This window comes from Branchiostoma belcheri, unplaced genomic scaffold (genome assembly GCF_001625305.1).
Source record: "Branchiostoma belcheri isolate BF01 breed outbred unplaced genomic scaffold, Haploidv18h27 scaffold21, whole genome shotgun sequence".
In the NCBI taxonomy this organism is placed as follows: domain Eukaryota; kingdom Metazoa; phylum Chordata; class Leptocardii; order Amphioxiformes; family Branchiostomatidae; genus Branchiostoma; species Branchiostoma belcheri.
In genome coordinates this window covers 1109529-1128683 of record NW_017803602.1, presented here as the reverse complement: position 1 = coordinate 1128683, position 19155 = coordinate 1109529, and the positions used below count along the sequence as shown (strand labels likewise).

At 43.1% G+C, this 19155-nt stretch overlaps 1 protein-coding gene across 10 annotated transcripts in view; it reads left to right on the top strand.

Moving 5' to 3' along the window:
• LOC109469672 (thrombospondin type-1 domain-containing protein 4-like) overlaps positions 1-19155 on the top strand; it is a 101357-nt gene that overhangs the window by 28498 nt on the left and 53704 nt on the right. For all 10 annotated transcript variants that reach the window (XM_019768219.1, XM_019768222.1, XM_019768221.1 and 7 more), the window contains exons 3-7: positions 2156-2213; positions 4921-5045; positions 5469-5553; positions 5799-5901; positions 15475-15605. In XM_019768219.1, coding sequence (XP_019623778.1) covers positions 2156-2213; positions 4921-5045; positions 5469-5553; positions 5799-5901; positions 15475-15605 — 502 coding nt within the window. The remainder of the gene's footprint in view (positions 1-2155; positions 2214-4920; positions 5046-5468; positions 5554-5798; positions 5902-15474; positions 15606-19155) is intronic.

The following is a 19155-nucleotide window of genomic DNA, read 5'->3' as shown; positions in this document are numbered from 1 at the left end:
CGGGCTTTCAATTGTTCCGGACGTTGGACTTGAGCGCGGTGATGTTGGTACCTCGGGTGATGCGGAACATACTGTGATTGAAGTATTCCAACATCTAGTCTTTACCAGAAGAAATGCAACCATGTGGCGTTTTGACAATTTTGCGGTCTGTGGTTGTGTCCAAGGATCCCGTGTTTGAGTATCGAAGTCCATCGTTACTAGTGTTAGGCTCCATTTCAAGTAGAGGCTGATATCGCTGAGCGGCTGAAGATGTGACAGATCGCTCAACTTTAACTAATTTCGTCCATATATAACAAAGTTTTTGTCACATTTTCTGTGTTTTGTTGAGTTGTAAATCACACCGTGCGCCATATTGCAATTACGAAATCAAGGGTCACACAATTTTATCACCCAAATTTATAATTACAGCCATCCAAACAAACGACAACATCAAAACGTTCTACAGAGGCTGATTAGAGACCTGTACAAACCTAATCTCCGAGCAAAAAAAGAATAACAGTCTGCAGTCGGAAAATGTCGAGATACTAGAATTGTTTATTCTACCCAAACATCTGCTTGGAGATTGTGCGCACCGACCACCCAGACATGTCGGCCTGACCTGACGTGACCCCGCCGTGACCCGCGCTATTCCGGGACGGCTGGACATGAACTTGACCCCACAGGTCAGGACGTGTCTGGGACCCCAGCTGAATAAAGCTAAGATTATCTCCAAGCAGACGCGTGGAGGGAGGATCGTGAGATTAATTCTCTAACATATCCCGTTTTTCTGATGGACCCATTGTCCAAAAATATAGGACGTGTTTTAAGAGAATGTCACAGCCTTTCCTTCAAACATCTTCTTGACGGTCATCTCGAAGAGGAACCCTTCCTACAAATAACGCGTCCTGTTCCCGTATTGTAGCAATACCTGGCTAACCATAGAATGTCGTAGAGAATGTTTAACACAACTTGCAAGAAAGACGCACGAAATAAACGAAGAGACAAATCCACACCGAAATGTATACCAAAATTCTGCTTGGGTATACAGATAGCCTTGATGCCAGACTGTTTCCAGGGCCTACACAGGGTAGCTCCTCGACTCCAGGGCCAACATACAAGGAACGTTTCCACAGCCCCTCTCAGTTCGTAGCCTGGGTGCCATCCTCCTTAGTTTTCGCCGGCTAGCCCGCGACATTAGCTAGGGAGCCGGCGGAAGCTACAGAGGATGGCACCCAGACCCTAAGAAACCCCGCACGCTATCTAAGACCATCTGAACTCGGGCCTAGCATGTTATAAGTCTCCAAGCAGATGTAGATGTCGGCGTGCTTTTGCGAAACTTTAATTTTTACGCTGTTCTATCTTGTGGTCCGCTCTTTTTATCTTTTCTGCTCCCTTTGGCCACTGGAAAGACGCTAAAAATGCCGCATGCTTCACGTGCAAAACCAGCCCCATATCTGCTTGGAGATGCCTATGCGTGTGCGGCTGCTGGCGCGTGTGGAGTGGCGCAGGTCGGCCCGTGTTTACACCAGGCGGCAGGTGAAGGGTCTGTGTGTTGACCGGACACTCAGCCGTGTTTACCTGGGCGGCAGGTGGGATTACCTGTACGGCAGGTGAGATGAGGTGTCGACTTGCCTCCACAACAGGTTCTACAGGTGGCGTTTGTCTCCCGCCGTTGCTAAAGGATTTTTTCTGTGTCAGAATTTCCGCGCATTTTAAGGTTAGTTCAGGTCAATTCCCAGGAGTTACAGACGCATAGCCATGCGAAATAACAGGCTTTTCATGGACGCTTTTAACCCTGGATATCTCCAGATCTGTCACTCCGCGTACGGTTGGAACTATCGCTAGCCTCCAATTCCAAATCAGGTTTCTTGGCCAGGCGCCTTATATATAACGTTACCAAGTTAAAACAGCCTGTTGGAAACGGTTGTCATGTATTTTGCAAAAAGTGCGAAAATGACATGTTTATGTTTGATGTCGGAACACAATTTTAGAAGAAGAAGAAAAAACAGGGCGTATTTTCGTCTCACATTTTTTGTGGGATGCAAATACTACGACTATCTGGTCATTCTCTACAAACTCCAGGAAGACTAGTGTGAAATTTACACTAATGGAGATCCTAATAAAACAAACACACAAACAAACAAACACACAAACAATCATTATTTTCCCCCTGCAGGATAGCAGCGGTACTGCTGGGGCTGGTGATCGTGAGGGCTGAGAGTGCGAGACATAAGGTAAGTCGTGCAGCGGAGAATTGAATGAATGAATGATTTTATCTCTAACATAGTAACTGCTTGATTGTAGGAGAAAAATTATCATTTTAATTTATGTGTTTTGTAATGTTGTGTACTCATGTATTTTAATGTTTATTGCTCTCCGAAAGTGGAGGAATAAAGAAAGGAAAGGAAAATGAATGAATAAATGAATGAATGAATGAATCCAGAGTTATCACACCTGATGGTGCTTCTTTATAAAAAAAAGATTGCTAACGTTCCTTATTTCTCCATGGATGTAAGATGCCACGCGGTGTCATCTACAGGGCTCGAACCCTGACCAACAGTCAGATACCCACGGTTTGTTGCCCATTCCTGAAATATTTTCGGATTTCCTTGCACACAATATCCAGATTATATGATAATTTATGTTTTAATATCCCAGAGGAGATGGCCGTATGGCAGTCTATTTGGCCAACTTTCACTGGTTTCCAGCAACCCTTTGGCGTGTGGTAGAGACCTAGGGAAACTATCAGATAGATTAGCGGAAAGGGGAAGTCGCAGAGATCTTCATGATGTGACCGATCGAAAGACCAAGAAAAAAGGCGAAAAGTCATACAGTAACGAGCGAAATCCACACACACTACCGTAGTCAGTAGTCTGCTTGAAAGTTAGCACGTGACTAAGCTAGTGGCAGACTGACGGCTGCGTGCCTAGGGGAAGGTCTTTAATTGATAAGCGGAAAGTGGAAGTGACTGAGAAGCCCGGAGTGTGAACAGATCTGGAGTGTTGGCGACAGTTGGGAAAACGAGAGCTGGGTTCGCCTGATAACCCTCCCGCTCCTGGTGCTGGGGGGACTGATAAGGGATCGTTCCGTGCGCGCCGAGACAAGTTTGGCAGCGGGCGGGGACTACACGGCTTGGACTGCAGCCACTTTGTACCCACTTGGCGCCTTTCTGTTGTGTGGGCTTCATCTCCTTGTCCTAACATCGCCGTCTCCTTCGACAGGTCTCCGTTTGTTTTTCTCCAGTCTTCAAGCAGATCATCGAGTCGGGTCGAATAATTAAAAGCACCGGCTACTACAGCAACTACTCGAAAAAGGCGCATGAAAGAGAGCAATGCCATATACATGTATTTGCGTGGGCTTATTCTATAACGTTACGTCACTAACGCATACATATGATCGCAAACATCGCTTAAGCTCCGTTTCTTTAGTTATCCTCCCTCAAATAAAGACTTTTCAAAGAAACGCTCCCGCAGTTCCAGGACAAGCTACTACGTTAGTTTTTTTTTCAAGTACAGGCGCTATCTACCAGCCAAACGTCGTGAGTCTAGCATGTCCAAATCATAACATATCAAAAGTGGAATTTCCACGGCAGTACCTTAACAAAGTACCAAGGGTCGAAAATCTAATTATTTGGAGGTCTCATCAAGACCTACCCACCTACCAAATATCATGACAATCCATCCAAGGCTTCTCGATATGTTTTCAGAGGGACACATACACACACAGACGCGAACCGTACCGAAAACATAACATTCTTAACGAAGGCAATAATTTAGTACTGGCAAAAGGATTTTGTTATTCGTTGTTTATGGCATTCGTTGTGATTGTTGGCACAGATTCCTTTTATCTTACAAACTGTAGCGAAAAGGGGTTGATAGTTTGATTATTTTCGTTCTCCAGTTTTCTGAGCGGCTGGTATATTTCCATCATAACAGTATACTGTAGTGGTCCTAGAGACTATAAACGCCACCTTTTCGCAAACGGCTTACAGCGTCTCTTAAGCGTTTCTTTATACGTGTAGCAAAGACACGGCGACTTTTGTACTTTCATCCACATCCCCCCCTCCCTCTTTTCTGCATTTTACTATCGACAATCAACACCGATGCAATCAAACATAAATAGAGAAGTACAGGAAGCCAATGAAGAGCCTGTTCGGTACGTTAAGAAGAACTGGCGCTACAAGGATGATGATCACAACCATATGACATTCGACAACAGTTATTATGAGATATATTCAAAACAAGTACAGATAAGCATGCGAGAAAGTTATGCAGGAGTTGGTGAAGCTGGCTGTGGAAACAATGGAAAATTAAGCCGACTTAAAACACCGAAAACTTTTATCGTAAAACTATATAATAGCGAAATGAGTCAGTGGCTTGATTATTTTTGTTCTTCAGCTCTATGAACAGCTGCGAAATTTCAGTCAAAAGGAAAATGTACACCTCACGTTGTATGAATCCAAGGGATCGAGATGAAAACCTTACGTAACCAGGGCTTCTATTCTTGAGAAGACCCAAGAACCTTTGAAGAATATCGACGTGAATTTGTCCACTTTTGCAGCAAGGTGTCTCGATTTTTTAAAAGATTAAATGATACACAACGATATTCCTCTCCGGCCAACAGCTACAACTGTATGCATGTGGCTGAGTGAGGCATGTGTTGGTTTTTGAACGCCTATTGTTACTTCTGGGTACGAAAGTATCGTTTTGGGTGGCTGAGCCGTGGGTTTGTGTGCAGTGCCCGGCCGGGCAGTTTAGGTTGGCAGCAGGTGGTTGGGGAAAGCTTGACTGGCAGAATGATTGTAGGTCAAAAGGTCAGGCACAGGCAATGGCTCTGGTCGGGAACCTGGTCAGGACGCGAGGATTGCATGAGGGACCTCCAATATTTCCCGGAAGTCTGAAATCTCGGATTTCTTGCTGACCGATTTGTCCTCACCTGCAGAAGAAGCGGCAGCTGTCCCAGTACACCTGGGGCACCTGGGGCCCCTGGTCCACCTGTTCGCGCACCTGCGGAAGGGGCGTGGCCCACCAGACACGGAGGTGCCTGTACGCAGGTGTGGAGGATAGGTAAGCGCACCGGGGCAGGTAACGAGAACGCATCTCCGGCAGAGTTTACGTAAAATATACAGCTGATGTACACGTATGTAGAGTATCAGGGTCAGTATATACTACTAGCATAAATGGTCTAATCAGGTTGGTAAGTGCCTGTATAACAAAATTCTCTACTCACAACCAAGGATAAGTCGCAAAGAACTTTGTTGCTCGTAATAATAGCCTCCAATACTTTTTTCGGCTTATATAGTTCCGGTCGATCTTGACCTCACATCCAGGATTATTTGATATTAAAAAAAAGAACAGTGCCAGGATCAATATACTACAATTTCATCGTTTTTATAAGTACTGTACTGAAAGCTGGTCTCTTCATTTTATCTCACGGAACTGATTTGATATTTTAAACAAAAACATGAATTTTTATATTTTTTCTTGCAGTACGGCGGTCTACCCGAGCGGAAATGACGTAGGCAAGTACAACTGTGCGGGCATCTTCAGGCGGTACAAAGCATGCGCAGAACAGGTACAAATCTAACGTACACTAATAAGTTATCGTAGTTTTGCGTTTTTTGTTGTTGTTATCGATTCATAGAAACGTCTGTCTACAGTCTAGTAACATTCACTTCAAACAAAGCTGTAACGTTCTATATAATTTTCTCAACGTTAGCAACTATAGTGTGCAACAGAAACGTTAACATCTGCTTGGAGATTACTTCAAGATAAACGTGTTGATTTTGACCTACCCCCTCCCCTTGACACCCCCCTCAGACCTGCCCCCCTGGCACGCCGGACGCTCGTGCTGAGCAGTGCACCACCTACAACAGCAAACCTTTCATGGGCAGGCTGTACCAGTGGGAACCCTTCCTAGAAGGTACAGTGCCTCTTTCTTAAAGTACAGGACTGCTTTCTTACTAAACAGGACCTCTTTCTTCATGTACAGGACCGCCAGCCTTACAGTACAAAGTTTCTTCAATCATCAACAAGGTTGCCATTGTCCGGCATACGTATTGTCAGGAGCCGTCACAATATTTGAGGGAGGAGAAATATCGGAATGTCGCGATCGGTCTTCTCTCAAATGACGGCAGCGTAATTTCTCACTATAACTGAATCAGTCATGAGTCTTGGCAGTGCTAATATTTTCCTTCACAAACTTTCGTACATTTCGACACATCATCACATATTCGTAAATGTGACTTATGTGGTGCTATATATATAATGTAACTCTATTGTAGTGAGCACTATTCTGTATGAATAAGCTCCTATCTTTTTACCTTTCCAAGCCCAACAAATGAAGACGGAGAACGGTAAGTGTTTCCTTATAGTTTAGATCTGACGCTGCCTCAGGCTTAAAAAAAAGAAGCAAGGAACGGTTACAGTACAACAAGCAATAAACAATCAAGATGCAAGTCACTAAATGAAACTAAAGAAAGAACAGAAAACAGAGAAGGGCGTAGGAGAAAACTGGTTATTACTAGTAGTTCTTCTGTGGTGCCCAAACGGTCACAATGAACTATGAGTTGAGATGAGACGTAACGTTACAGTTTGTACTTCAACACTTTCTGTAAAGAGCGTGCTGATGATCCAAACGTGTTGGTGTGTGCGCAAATTCCTTCGGATGGAGTTACTTCTCCCCGGGGGTTGGGCCACATCTCCCGGGGGTTGGGTTAGCGCTGCCTGCCCGGGGGAAGCCACCCCGTTAGTATGGGGTCTATCCGGGGTCGGGTCACCTCTTCCCGCCACCCCGCGGGGCATGTGTGTTCTGGGTCTCCCGGACCGTTACCCTTGGCAACAGCCGTGACGGACAGGTCCCTCAGACGGCACGGCTGGCTGGGTTGTCAGCGTGACGTACGGCCGGGGTGCGCAGGAGTCGCGGGCAGGCCGAGTGTACAAAGTGCACGCGGGGGGTCCTGTCAGCGGCCCAGGACGACTGTATTTCTTGCTCACTGCCAAGACTGTGGAATTGCTTTGATAAAGCTTGGCTGCTTATATCTTGACGCCCCCTTTTCTTCTCGAGGCTTTAGACGTAATGACAGCGGTGTAGACGTCTGCGGAATGGATCGGCACCATATGGTCCGTGACCTCGCAACAATACAGGAACCGTTAACGTTATAAAAACCTGTCAGAACCCTTTTCCTGACTTCCGAGCTGACATAATGGCTTGCTTTTGTATGCCTTTACTCGTTTTTCATGTCTTTTAGTCTTTTATGTTGAGGCGATCTGTGAAGGAACAAAAACCATATCAATCAAAAGAAAAAGAGGGAAAGGGTCTACCAAGCACTTTTTTGGCAGTCACGTTGTATGATAGGGATGGAGGAAAACGCTCAGCTGTCTTCCATTTTATACCCTTTGAAGAGTTGATGATAACGTTCAAAGGGATGACTTGGCAACAAATAAACACTAAAACACCTTTCGTTCCTTCCATATCATTGTAGCCTGGATATTAGTATGCCAGAAGAGTTAACACTCAAACAGGCTAGAGGTAACGTTACAGTTCGCAGTTCAGTACGTTGCAACTCCGTAGGTTGCAGGCTGTAACGTTACCTTCTATCCTAGTCGGCTTAATTTTCTGGCATATAACTAGTTATACTATTAAGATTTTTGGCAATTTTTTACTATTTTCCCGGTAACCTGAAAGAGTCTAAACATTTGGCTCAGCTGAATACGTTTTGTGGGGGAAAAAGTTTTCTCGGGTCCTCCTCGCTGTCCAAACGTTCCCATGATGCTTTGCTCGCTGATGAAGAGACCGGGATCCGGACGGCAGGACAGATGACCAAGTTTTCATAACCAATTTGAGCGGTTTTCCCATCCGGGAATAGCGGTAAAGGCGTTCTTACTCCAACACGCATCTTCCCGGTACCTTCCAGCAACTCTGGTTCCGCCGAAAAGCGTGAATTATCGCGCGGTTTGGGACCTTCTGCCTTGCGCGTGACGGTGGGGAGGGGGGCGATGGGAAGTTTTTCGAAGTGAGATGAGACTCGTCTCACGGCGCGGCGCGTGTGTCAAGTTCTTTACACTTGGGAGAGTTCTTGAAATGTCAATAACCGGAAACTTAGTTCTAAGTGTGTGCAAGAGTGTGTGCAAGCAGCACGGACTTAGTGACATTTTTATAGCATAACAGAAGTTGTTGGTTGTTGGTCGGACAGGATGCAAAAATTCTATGAGAGGGTCTGCATGGGGGAATCCTAGCAACGCTTAACGGTAAATATAGGAGGACTGACAAATTAATCGTTAATTCAGGCAAGCCGGCAATGCATAATGGTGAATTAAGTTGTTCTTATGTAAAGAATATCCGGGCATTTGGAAATGGGGTAACATTATTGTAACAGTGGGGGGTTTATAGGTGCTACCAACTGACCCAGCTGATGGGTCTAGACCTTTTCGGCCAAGTGGTTAGAGTGTCTGCCTGTGGACTGGTGCCTGGGTTTGGTCGTGGGTTCGAACCCCGGCCCGGGACCAGTGGGTTTTTATCTGTTTCTACTGCTCGCCTCTGTTTCATACATTATGTGTAAAAACAAGTAAAAGTAAAATTGACTAATCCCACACAATGCTGTCCTACTAAAAAGTACTAGTACTACATTCCCCCTCCCCCATTTGGCAAAGCTTTCTGCTTTGTATGTTTTTTCCTAACATTCAAATTTTGTTTGGTTTAATAGTGTTTGCCTTTTGTCATTCATACAAAACCAATTAGTGCAAGTGGTATTTCCTGCAGGAACAGGTGCAAAGTCCCATGTGGGGGCTGGGCAGGCATGTTTTATTTCAACACCACACACAAACCTATGGTTCATCCATTCATTTACCTATCTCCCATGAAACTCACCAATCTTTCTGCTCCAGTCTTTCTAAATGGGTGCTACTGTGTTACCCTTTCCACTAAGTAATCAATACTTGTGTTAGTTAAACACTGGGGGTCAGCGGTCCTTCCCGGCCAATGTTTTAGTATTGAGTTGACAATGGACCTTTCTCTGTGCTAATGGTGGTGGTGGTATATGGGCATGTGTGGCCTCAGGTGGTGGGGCACTCCTGGCTTGGGTAGGTTTTAATGAGTGATGAGAGAGGAGGTGTGTTCCTGTTGTTATTGTTGTGTCATGTTCCAGGGAGTAAACACGGCATTAGTGGCTGGTCTTGTCGGCTGCTGACCGCCACGTGCCCTCAGCAGGGTCTTAGTGTAGGAACCTTCCGTGGCATAAGGAGGGCAGCAACCCAGCAAAATGCACTTGAGAACTTAACATATCCTAGAAATTTAAGATTACAGATGTTGCATCATATAATCTACTATAGGGTACAAAACTACAATGAGATACAAAAACTTTGGAAGATGTTGTGTGGAGGTAGTGTGTTGATTCGGAAATAAAGAAATCATTGGATTGAAATAAGTTTTCTCCTCTTACAAAAAAGAGAACACCTGTTAATTTGTCATCCTTCAAAAGCACTCTCATTGCACTTATCGGAGTTTTCTCAACTTGACTCAAGTCTACCAGCGACAGTCTTTTAAATGTTATAGTTCACATGTGATAAAAGTAGAATTTATGACTTGAAATAGGAAACAAGTTGAGTGCCCAAGTGGTACTTTTCTGCCATTTTCTGCACCAGAGGGCCCTTTTTTGCCATTTTGTCCCCTGGTGGGCACTTTACTGCCATTTTGTGCACAAGTAGGCACTTCTATGCCATTTTGTGCCCAAGTGGGCTCTTTTATGCCATGTTGTGCCCAAGTGGGTACTTTTTCTTCACAAGTGTGCTTATTTGCTGCAGGATGGTTTAATACATGTGGTATGTACTGGTTATTTACCAGCAATGTTGAGTGCAATGGTGTTATAAGTCACCAGAGGGTTACTTTTTTCTAATCACTAACTGTCTTGTTTAATGATATTTGACTGTTCTGTAGTCATATTATTGTCTAAATTGCACATTCCACACGAAAGACGGGGGAGAACAGAGCTTTGAAATGTGTCACCTATCTGGAATGTGTTATCTATCTGGAATGATAAGTATGTTGCTGTTTTGAAGGCTTAATTGATCCAAATTTGTCTGTATTCTTTCTTAATAATATAATTCAGTCTTGACATTTAAACTTTGAATTCTTCAAATTTCTCCTCGCAAGAAATGGGACTCGCCCAGTCCCACATACATACATGTGCACATAGTTATGCATGTATGTATTGTTTGTTGTATGTTGAACCTTTTAAAGTTTTGTCACCACACTGATCTATAATTGCCAAATAATACATGTACGTCTACAGAATTTCAAACAAATATTTGCCTTTTTCAGTACATTAACATAGAGGTGTTTTGAGACTGTATATCAAGTAGCCCTGTTGTCAGGTGTACCTTAAAGTTGCTGACATACCCCCTCTTTGTTCCTTTTTCAATGAGAATCATGAATAGATTGTACACATTGCTCTTTCTTTTAAGTCCCCCCGGGTACAGAAGTTGTATAAAGAACAGCCAGTTCTTTCAGATGCCCTGAAACTTCGGTGTAGACTCAAGTCGCAAGGTGAAAACCAGGCTTTCAACCCGGTGCCCTTGAAATGTGAAAAATGTCTTAACCATCGCCTGTGAGGCAGAGAACCGCGCCAGGGGGGCAATCAGTGGGGTACAATTTATTACCAGGCTGACTTTTCCAATTTCGTGACAACTGACAGTGTTTCCTGCGCGGATTTGGCCGTGTTTGTGGTTTTGTTGAACCAACACCTCGCGCGCTTTTTCTCCACCGAAGGCCAGAGCTGTCAAACACATCAAGAGGTCGTTAGCCATTATCCCACCAGCTCATTTGCACCTGGGTGCGGATTGTTTTACAATGATTGACTCATTAAGATTAAGTGGCTGGTTTGTTGATCTGGCCGTTTGTCAGCCGCCAGGAATGCCAACAATGCTGGTCTGTGCAGGGGATCTGTGTGAAGTGAACAAGCATGGTTTTATGTCCCCGCCGAGTCCATAAACAGAATTAACTTTATACCCTGCATTGTGTACAGATATCGTGATCAAACCGATAATGCTTTCTTTGTTGTGTTTTTACGCGCCGGGCGTCGCGCCGTGTCAACAAGCTTGTTGGGTGGATTGGAAGCTACAAGATTGTCTTACGCCAACCCAAAGGAGTAAAGTGCTCATATTTAAGTGCAGACTCGTCGGGGCCCTTTGTACTTATCACCTTAACCCCTGTTGTCTCCTGTCTTAAGTTGTCAAGTTAAGATTACAGAGATAAGGGTACAGTCTCATTGTACTTTTCATCTCAGCATTCTTGTGTCCATTCTTAAGTTTTCATGTCTTACCCAAATACAAGCACAGTTTTCATCATATCATTCTTGTCTCCCGTCTTAAGTTGTCAAGTAAAGGTTATGGAGATGCAAGCACACAATGCTGGGAGTTTTCCTCTTAGCATTCTTGTCATAAGTTGTAAAGTCTCAATTACCGATAGCAAGATACAAGCACACTACCCAGAGGTTCTCATCTCAGAGTTGTAGTATGCCGTCTTTTAAGTTGTCAAGTCTTGAGTGTAGAGGAGCGTAGATACTTAGCAGTAAAGCTATTGAGACGTGGTGTTTACCTGAGGTTGTCTGTACATAGTGGAGCTCTGCCTGACATGGAAGTGGAAAGGGATGTTTGGGGCATAAGTGTTGACATAGTCTGTGTGCACTTGGTAATCAGCACACTTCAAAGTCTTTAAAAACAAGCTCATTCTAGCACCGGTGGTCCAATGTGAGGTGAAACAGGAGCCCTACACTTCTGCTGTGTATGTGTCTAGCTACTCCAGCCTGCTTCTGGCCTTTTTCTTCTCTTATTTAAGTTTTAACATATCATCATAGCTCCATTCTCAGTGCAACACTAAGACCACTTCTAGGTTCTGAACTAACTTTAGGTTTGATATTGAAACAGCATCCCTTCCCCCTAAGTCAGAGACATCAATCCTCAAGACAAGCTTGACTCACTCATGTTGTCTCAGATATAAGGGGAGCAATAAATGCATGTAAGATCAGATCAATGGCATGGGCAATGCATGGGCATTTACAAGGACAAACATGTTTGACTTTAGCCTTATGGCACCAATTTTTTTATATATGGCTTAGAGGTAATGCTGCTGAAAAATAGTCTCCTTTAGCAGGCTTTACCATTTTTTTCTTTTGTAATGTGATATTTTTTATGATATGGCATATAACTGCCACTTGTACATAGGTTCTTGTGCTGGCTCATAAGTGATATACAGTGTACCATAAGAAAAAAAGTACATTATGAAACAACAGACGTTACGATTATCGGATAGTGAGAGAGATATTGTCAATCTGGTATGACCCTGTCCTTTTGTTTCAAAGGTTATCACAACACATGCAGTTAACATGTATGTTTTAAATAAATGGGACGTTTACATGTACATGTCATGATAACTTGTTCAAACCTGTCCACAAATCTCGGCCAGTTCGTGTGCTGTTCAAGGGCGCTGTCCCCTATAACAACCCTCCTGATAATACCCCACCATTACACTTACAAGTAGGTATCACTATGGAACAAATGGCATTCTCCAATCTACAGTGCCCTGCTAGCATGAATTTTTTTAAAGTTTGGTCAAATATTGGTCGCAAGTCCACCTTGTATTGCTGTAACAGTACTTGTATGTCTGGTTCAAGTACAGATGAGACTCCAGGGGCTATTTTCAACTGTTGATTTGTTTCTGTGCACGACTGTTTGTTGGAAATCGGATGTTGCCCTGTCCATGACACCAACTAGCACCTCATAAACTCACAAACAGATCACGGTGCACTGTTCAAGGTCTTGGGCAGGCGGTAAATTGTTGTGATTGCTATAATTAGGAGGAGGGAGGCCAAGGACAGGTCTCATGTGGAGAAGCTTGCTAGAAGGTGGAAGTCAGTTTGGTGAGGAAATGCAGAATAATCTGGCCCTTAATGTACATGTCAATGTCAACTACTTTTAATTAGTATATAATTTATTATGATATTAAACCAGTCTATTAGGTTGAATTCGTGGTGCCTATGATGGTGTTTGGAGCTATCACACTCGCAGGATACAAGACTGGTGGATTGCACACATACTACATGTATTTTGTACAAGACTCGTGTGTTATGCTGTCTGAAGGTTTCATGTTTTTGTGAACCAAAGTACACAAAAGGAGTCTAGACTGTACTTGTTTCAAACTCTGTGATTGTCATCCATAGATCCCGTTTGTACAGACAGTTCAGGAATAACATTTCAGTCTGGCTGTTGGGGATTATTTACTGAGATTTATGAAGGAAGAATTAATGTAACAGGTGACTATCACACTCATAGCGGGAAGGACCCCTTACTCTTTTTCAATAACTCTGGTGGATTCTACATGCTCGAGGTGTGACTCTCCTCAAACACTGGACTTGCAGCTTTACGTCCCATCAGACTCACAGAGGACTCATTTTCACCTGAGTTAAGGGAGGAAATGTTAAGGGTGTTAAGGGCACAACATTTGGGGCCTGCCAGGATTCAAACCCAAAACTTTGAGATCCTAAAGAACCACAAGACCACCTTTACACTTGTTTATGAAACAGTCTCCAGCCAGAGAAAGTTGACATAACCAGAGGATTGTGCGGACCTTGAAGTTGTTTCCTGTCTGCCAAACGTCTATATTGGCACAAACGTGAAATCAAAGCCAGCGATGGTTATGACAACAGCTTTTCATGGCCGGCGAGGAATTACTCTTGTTTTGTAAACAAAATTGTGATGAACTGCAATGCTTAAAAAACAGTGGTGGCATGGTGTGTGGGAGACCTGCCCTCTATGTTAGAATGCAAGGTTAGTTTCACTGATGTTGGTTTGTTGGTTAGTGCACGTCAAGACCGTACATGTAACTTGTATGACACAAATAACACTGAAATACAACAGTTTCTGAAAATAGTCAAACATGATTAGCGTTATTCAATGAACAAAGACTGGCTTGTGAAAAACATTCTTTTGAGAAGCAAATAAAAGTATATACATGTACATGTAACTTGAAATCATATCATGTATCTATCTGGGTTGTCGATATTTCTGCTCACATGTTGCCTGATGGACGTTAACCTGCTAGAGAGAATTAACCTTCTCCCTTCAGAACTAGCCTTATTGCAGCACATTTGGTTAAGGAGGTAGGGAGTGTGGAGAGTTTTGGTAGTGGTTGATTGAATGTCATGGACAGGCTGACCTCTTGTTGTGACCCCATTCCTCCCATTCCTGTCTCCAACACTTTTGGCACATGACATCCCAACACGGAAATATGGAGATAAATACATTCTGTACAGGCAGTATAGAAAAACAAATGACTTAAATTTGGTGTAGGGTTACCAAATGATGTACAAAAAATTCATGTATTTTGGGACTTCTTGGCTATTTCTAAACTAAAAATCTATATTTTTCCTACTATTCAGAACAAGTGACTTGAAATTGGTATGAAGGTGCCTATAGGTAGGACACATGTCCACAGTACGTTACTGGTATTCACACTTTTGCAATACTTAAATTATTATTGATTTTAGGATGGGGAGGGAGGTATGCTGTATTTGCTCCCAAGCAAATGCCAGCCTTTTTAGTTGCTAAATGTTTTTAACCTTCTCCCTGCTGCCTAACCCTGTGAGCATATTTGGTGCCAAATGGCTACTTTAGCTGGGAGAAGGTTAAGACTGAAGGTAGTAGACATGCTCTAGCTATAGCTGCATACTTTCTTGTAGGTCTGTCTGGTATGTGGTAGTTAGTGACATAAATCACAGTTATGGACAGTTATATACATGACGACCCAGACTGAAATATGGGGGCTAAAGTGCAGACAGGACAGGCACATTCCAATAGATAGAGGGGGAGGGGCAGAGTAGATCCCATGAGAACAGAGCTAGTTAGTTTGACATCTTTCAGGGGACTTAGATAGTTCTGGAAGATGAACAAGCTTTTAGACCATGATAGAAGAGGAGAATACAGAAGACACAACCCTTAGTGTCACAGATGTATATTTTCAGTATAGTATTTGTGATGAAAATTAAATAAATCATGTTATACTTATACATGGCTCGAGTTGTATTTTTGTATCAATAAATCACTCTCCTTTATTTAGCCCGGTAGCCATGTTGTATTCATCTGCTAAGAGAAAGGTCAAGGGTCGACACAATAAAACATTCCAGTTCTTATGGGAAAATTTTTTAAACTATTTACTTTGTTGCTTTCACTGTTTCAGAATTGTTTTTCATTTGGAGCAGACACTGGCTTGTGCAAGAACGCCCCCTAGTGTCCCATAGTTGAATCACACATTCACAGAGAAATGTCTCTACTTTTCAGAATGTTCACCTCTAACATTATATCGCTCAAAGATGATAAAAAGTGACTTTTTTTAGTGATTTTAGGAAACATGAGATGAACTATTACAGAAACAAAGAAATGTACAATGTACCTCTGCTTCACAATGCTCACAGTCATAGAGATTCTATCGTTTCTATACTTCCAGCTCCCCAGAAGTGCGAGCTGAACTGTCGAGCGAAGGGCTACCGTTTCTACGCACGTCTCTCGCTGTCAGTAACGGATGGAACGCCCTGCAGCCCGGGGTCACCTGACGTCTGCATCGGCGGCCAGTGTAAGGTAACGTATAGCCTCCGTTTTTTATGGTAAAAATTTCATTGAAAAATTTTTAACCTTTATAGAATGCAGTTATTATGAGAGCTTTTACGATATGTGACAATATGACATTGTATGAACTTTGAAAAGATGTACTTGGGATGCAAGGAGTGGTGTTAGTACCATTGTAGTGGTGTTTCGGGCTGTGAATTTGTACATGTAGTACATTGTGAAGTAATATACATTTCCTGCATTATCCTATCATTATAATCTAGCATACGCCTATAGATGTAGTGTAGCAGATAGAGGTAGGTGCACATGTATCAGTGTTGGTGTTTAAAGTAAAGGCTCCTTTTTCTGCTATTATTAGATGCACATGGTGGTACCATGGTACTTTATGCTGGTACCTATTGAGTGGTTCTTCTGTTACAGTAGCATACCAGTGGAGACAGGTGGTGTTAGTTCCTTGGTGTTGCTGGTGTGTAACGTTTCCTCAGTGGTACTAGTACATACATGTACCAGCAGGGCAGTAGTACCACAGTACTTGGAGCCCAGTCCCTTCAATGTTGTGACAATGTTGTTTCTCAGGAAAAGAGACCTTGGGGGAGAAACAGTCCCTACTTCTACTTTGTGAGTTGCTCGGTAACATTTTTGTTTGGATGGCTTCAAGGCAGGGAAGGTGTTAGATGTTAGCAAACTTCACATTTCAGGTGATGGTGGTAAGAAGCTCCTCTAGCCCATCCTCACCCCACCAATATAAATTCCTCCCAATGTCTTTAATCTCTTCTTATTACTGTTTTTTGTGCTTTGTTTCTATTCCAATAGTTCATACCAAGTTATTTAGCCTCCTTCGTAGACTTGTGCAACAGCGGTGTTAAGTTTTTTTGGGAACTATGTGAGTTATGCTGTGGAGGGTGTTTTGCCACAGAGGGACTATTTCTGCCTGTTGCAGATGATGTCTTTTCCAACACAACATTTGAAAACTACAGATGGGACAATCAAAATCCTTTATGCAAAAACGACTTTTACAAGACGTCCTACCAAAGTGCAATGCACAATACATTACGAGTTTCCCACAGTCATGATCATGAGTTCTGTCATGCTGTCACTCTATATCCCATGGTTTACCTGTTTTAGTGATAACAGGTACCGGTAGTTAGGGTGATATCTAACATTAAAGTTTATCACTTTCTTGTGAATGTCTTCCCCGAGTTTGAAGTAACCACTGGTAGTACATCTAGTCAGATTATTTGATCCATAAAGAACATTGGAAGCAAATGTTGGAGTGATCTTTTGGTGTGAAATAAGTGAGAACATATGACCATAATCAGTTGCACTCTTCCCCGAGCATTTAATAGCTTTTGTTGCAAGAAGACTAACCGTGAGAATACGGAAATATTGGCCCATGATGTGGGTTGTTGAGTCTACAATCAATTAGAGGATGACTTGGAATGTCATAAAATGTTGAATTGGTGTGGAGATGGCTGAGTGCTACATGTAGGTCTTGCATTTGCAAAGTTGTTCTCAGTAAGTGAGTGAGATCTAACTGAAGGTTTTATATGTTTGTGTTGATAAGTATGTTTGAGCCAGAGGATCAACGTTTTATGATGTCAGTATTTTTGCTTAACATTTGAACAGATAATTCATTAGATATCTGTAGAATTTGATGGTTTATGTATTTCAGTCCTCTCAAGATTCACCTGTCCACTTCAAGGAGTATATTTGATAAAGATACTGCAGTTCTACTGCAAGAAGTGCAGTACTAAACATGTTCTCTAGAGGTCACTGTTGCACAGTGTGCATGTGATAAAGCCACGAAACAAGGCCTGAATCCAGATAGGGTTACAGGTTACATGGATCATCAGCCTCTTTCCTCCTTGCGGCTAGGCTTGTTCACAGAGCTGCTGTTAGCCTGGCAGCCACACAATCAAAGGCTCCTGCCCAGGTACCTCTACGGTGCTGAGAGTGTTACCCACCTGCCAGCCTTGTTACATTGTGGCACATGTTGGATGGTTTTTACAGTGTTGGAATTACTTCATCTAATGGACTACAGAAATCAGAAAGACTGGCTGGAAAGAATCATAAGGCTGTCAGAAAGAAATGCTGACTGACTGGCTGGAAATAAATGCCCATGCTGGTAGGACTGGAGCCAGTACAAACAATTTTAAGCCGGCATGTAGAGAATGGTGACCAGGCTAAGCTGCTATCAGCCTGTATGATACTGTTCAGCGGAGACCTGACACCTCCCCACAATATTTGGCCAACCTGTCCGTTCCCCTGCCAACACCAGCCACTTGGCTGCACCATTACCACACCGCAACAGGCCTCATCTGTGGGCTGGGCTGGGGGGAACGGTCTGCTGACAAAGATTGGAAAGGACAGATCATACATCTGTTCAGGAAAGACTTTCCCGGTATTGGTGGTATTTACATGTATTATGTATCCTGAATACACTAGCCTGGATGACAGCCTTTTCAGGAAGTGGCCTAGAGCACTTTAAGGTAGAATGGCTGGCATCCAGGCTAAAATACATGCACAGTGCACAATTGTAAGAATGGCCTGGTGGCAACTGTCAATGTCTGAGATTGGAATTGACAGGACTGGTCTGATCAAGGTATAGCTTTCCCCATATTGGTGGTGTTTATGTGTATCCTGCATGCTGAACACACTGCAAACCTAGCAGGCCCCCAATTGCAATGTCGTTACCTTTTTGAAGGCACTTTACATTTTCCTTACCTGGAAATGAGTACCTTACTTGCTCACATAATGTTCTCTCTGATGGTACAAAAAGCCAGAGGTCCCGTGTTGGAGGAGAGCCACACCTTGAGTATGTTAAAGATCCCTGACCTGACCTGAACCAAAAGAGAAGTCTGAGCACATCAAACCTCACAGTCCAGTCTCATCTAGCTTGTACTTACCGGTAATATACAAAACTGGCGTTATGCCTAAAGGCATGTTACATATAGATGAAACCAACCTGTGTGGAATGACCTGGTAGCAACTGTCATGTTAAAGGAAAGGACAGGTCTGTTGAAGGAAAGAGCCTTGGCCTTCCTCATGACTACAGGTACCCAGTTACATGTATAGCAACCCAGGATGGAGGTGTTCAGAAACAAGCTCTTCCAAGACTATCGTAGAGTGGAACTCCCTTTCATCTAGCAAACCCTCACTCTAGATAGCTTTAAACAGGGAGGTTGAATCATGAGCCTCCTTGCTTTAAACAACACCTGGAGTTAGATGTCTAAAGGTTAGGTATAACAGGTCAGTAGATACATAACCAATGCTGTTACATGTCTGTGAAGCTTGTGTGTCACATATATGTGCATGAGAGTGTGTTTATACAGCACAGATACAGACACAAATATATTTCTTGCAGGTATTACCATTACGATTTGGAACTAGGTCTCTTATACTGTAACTTAAATTTCAGCAATGGCAGGTTATGCCAAACTACCTCTAATGTCATACACATGTACATGTTGTACACTTCACCTTCTTCAAACACTCCATCCCTGTCAGTGTTTGTTTTCTGTGCCTAACCACCATTTTAAGGGACTGGGAAAACTACTATGTA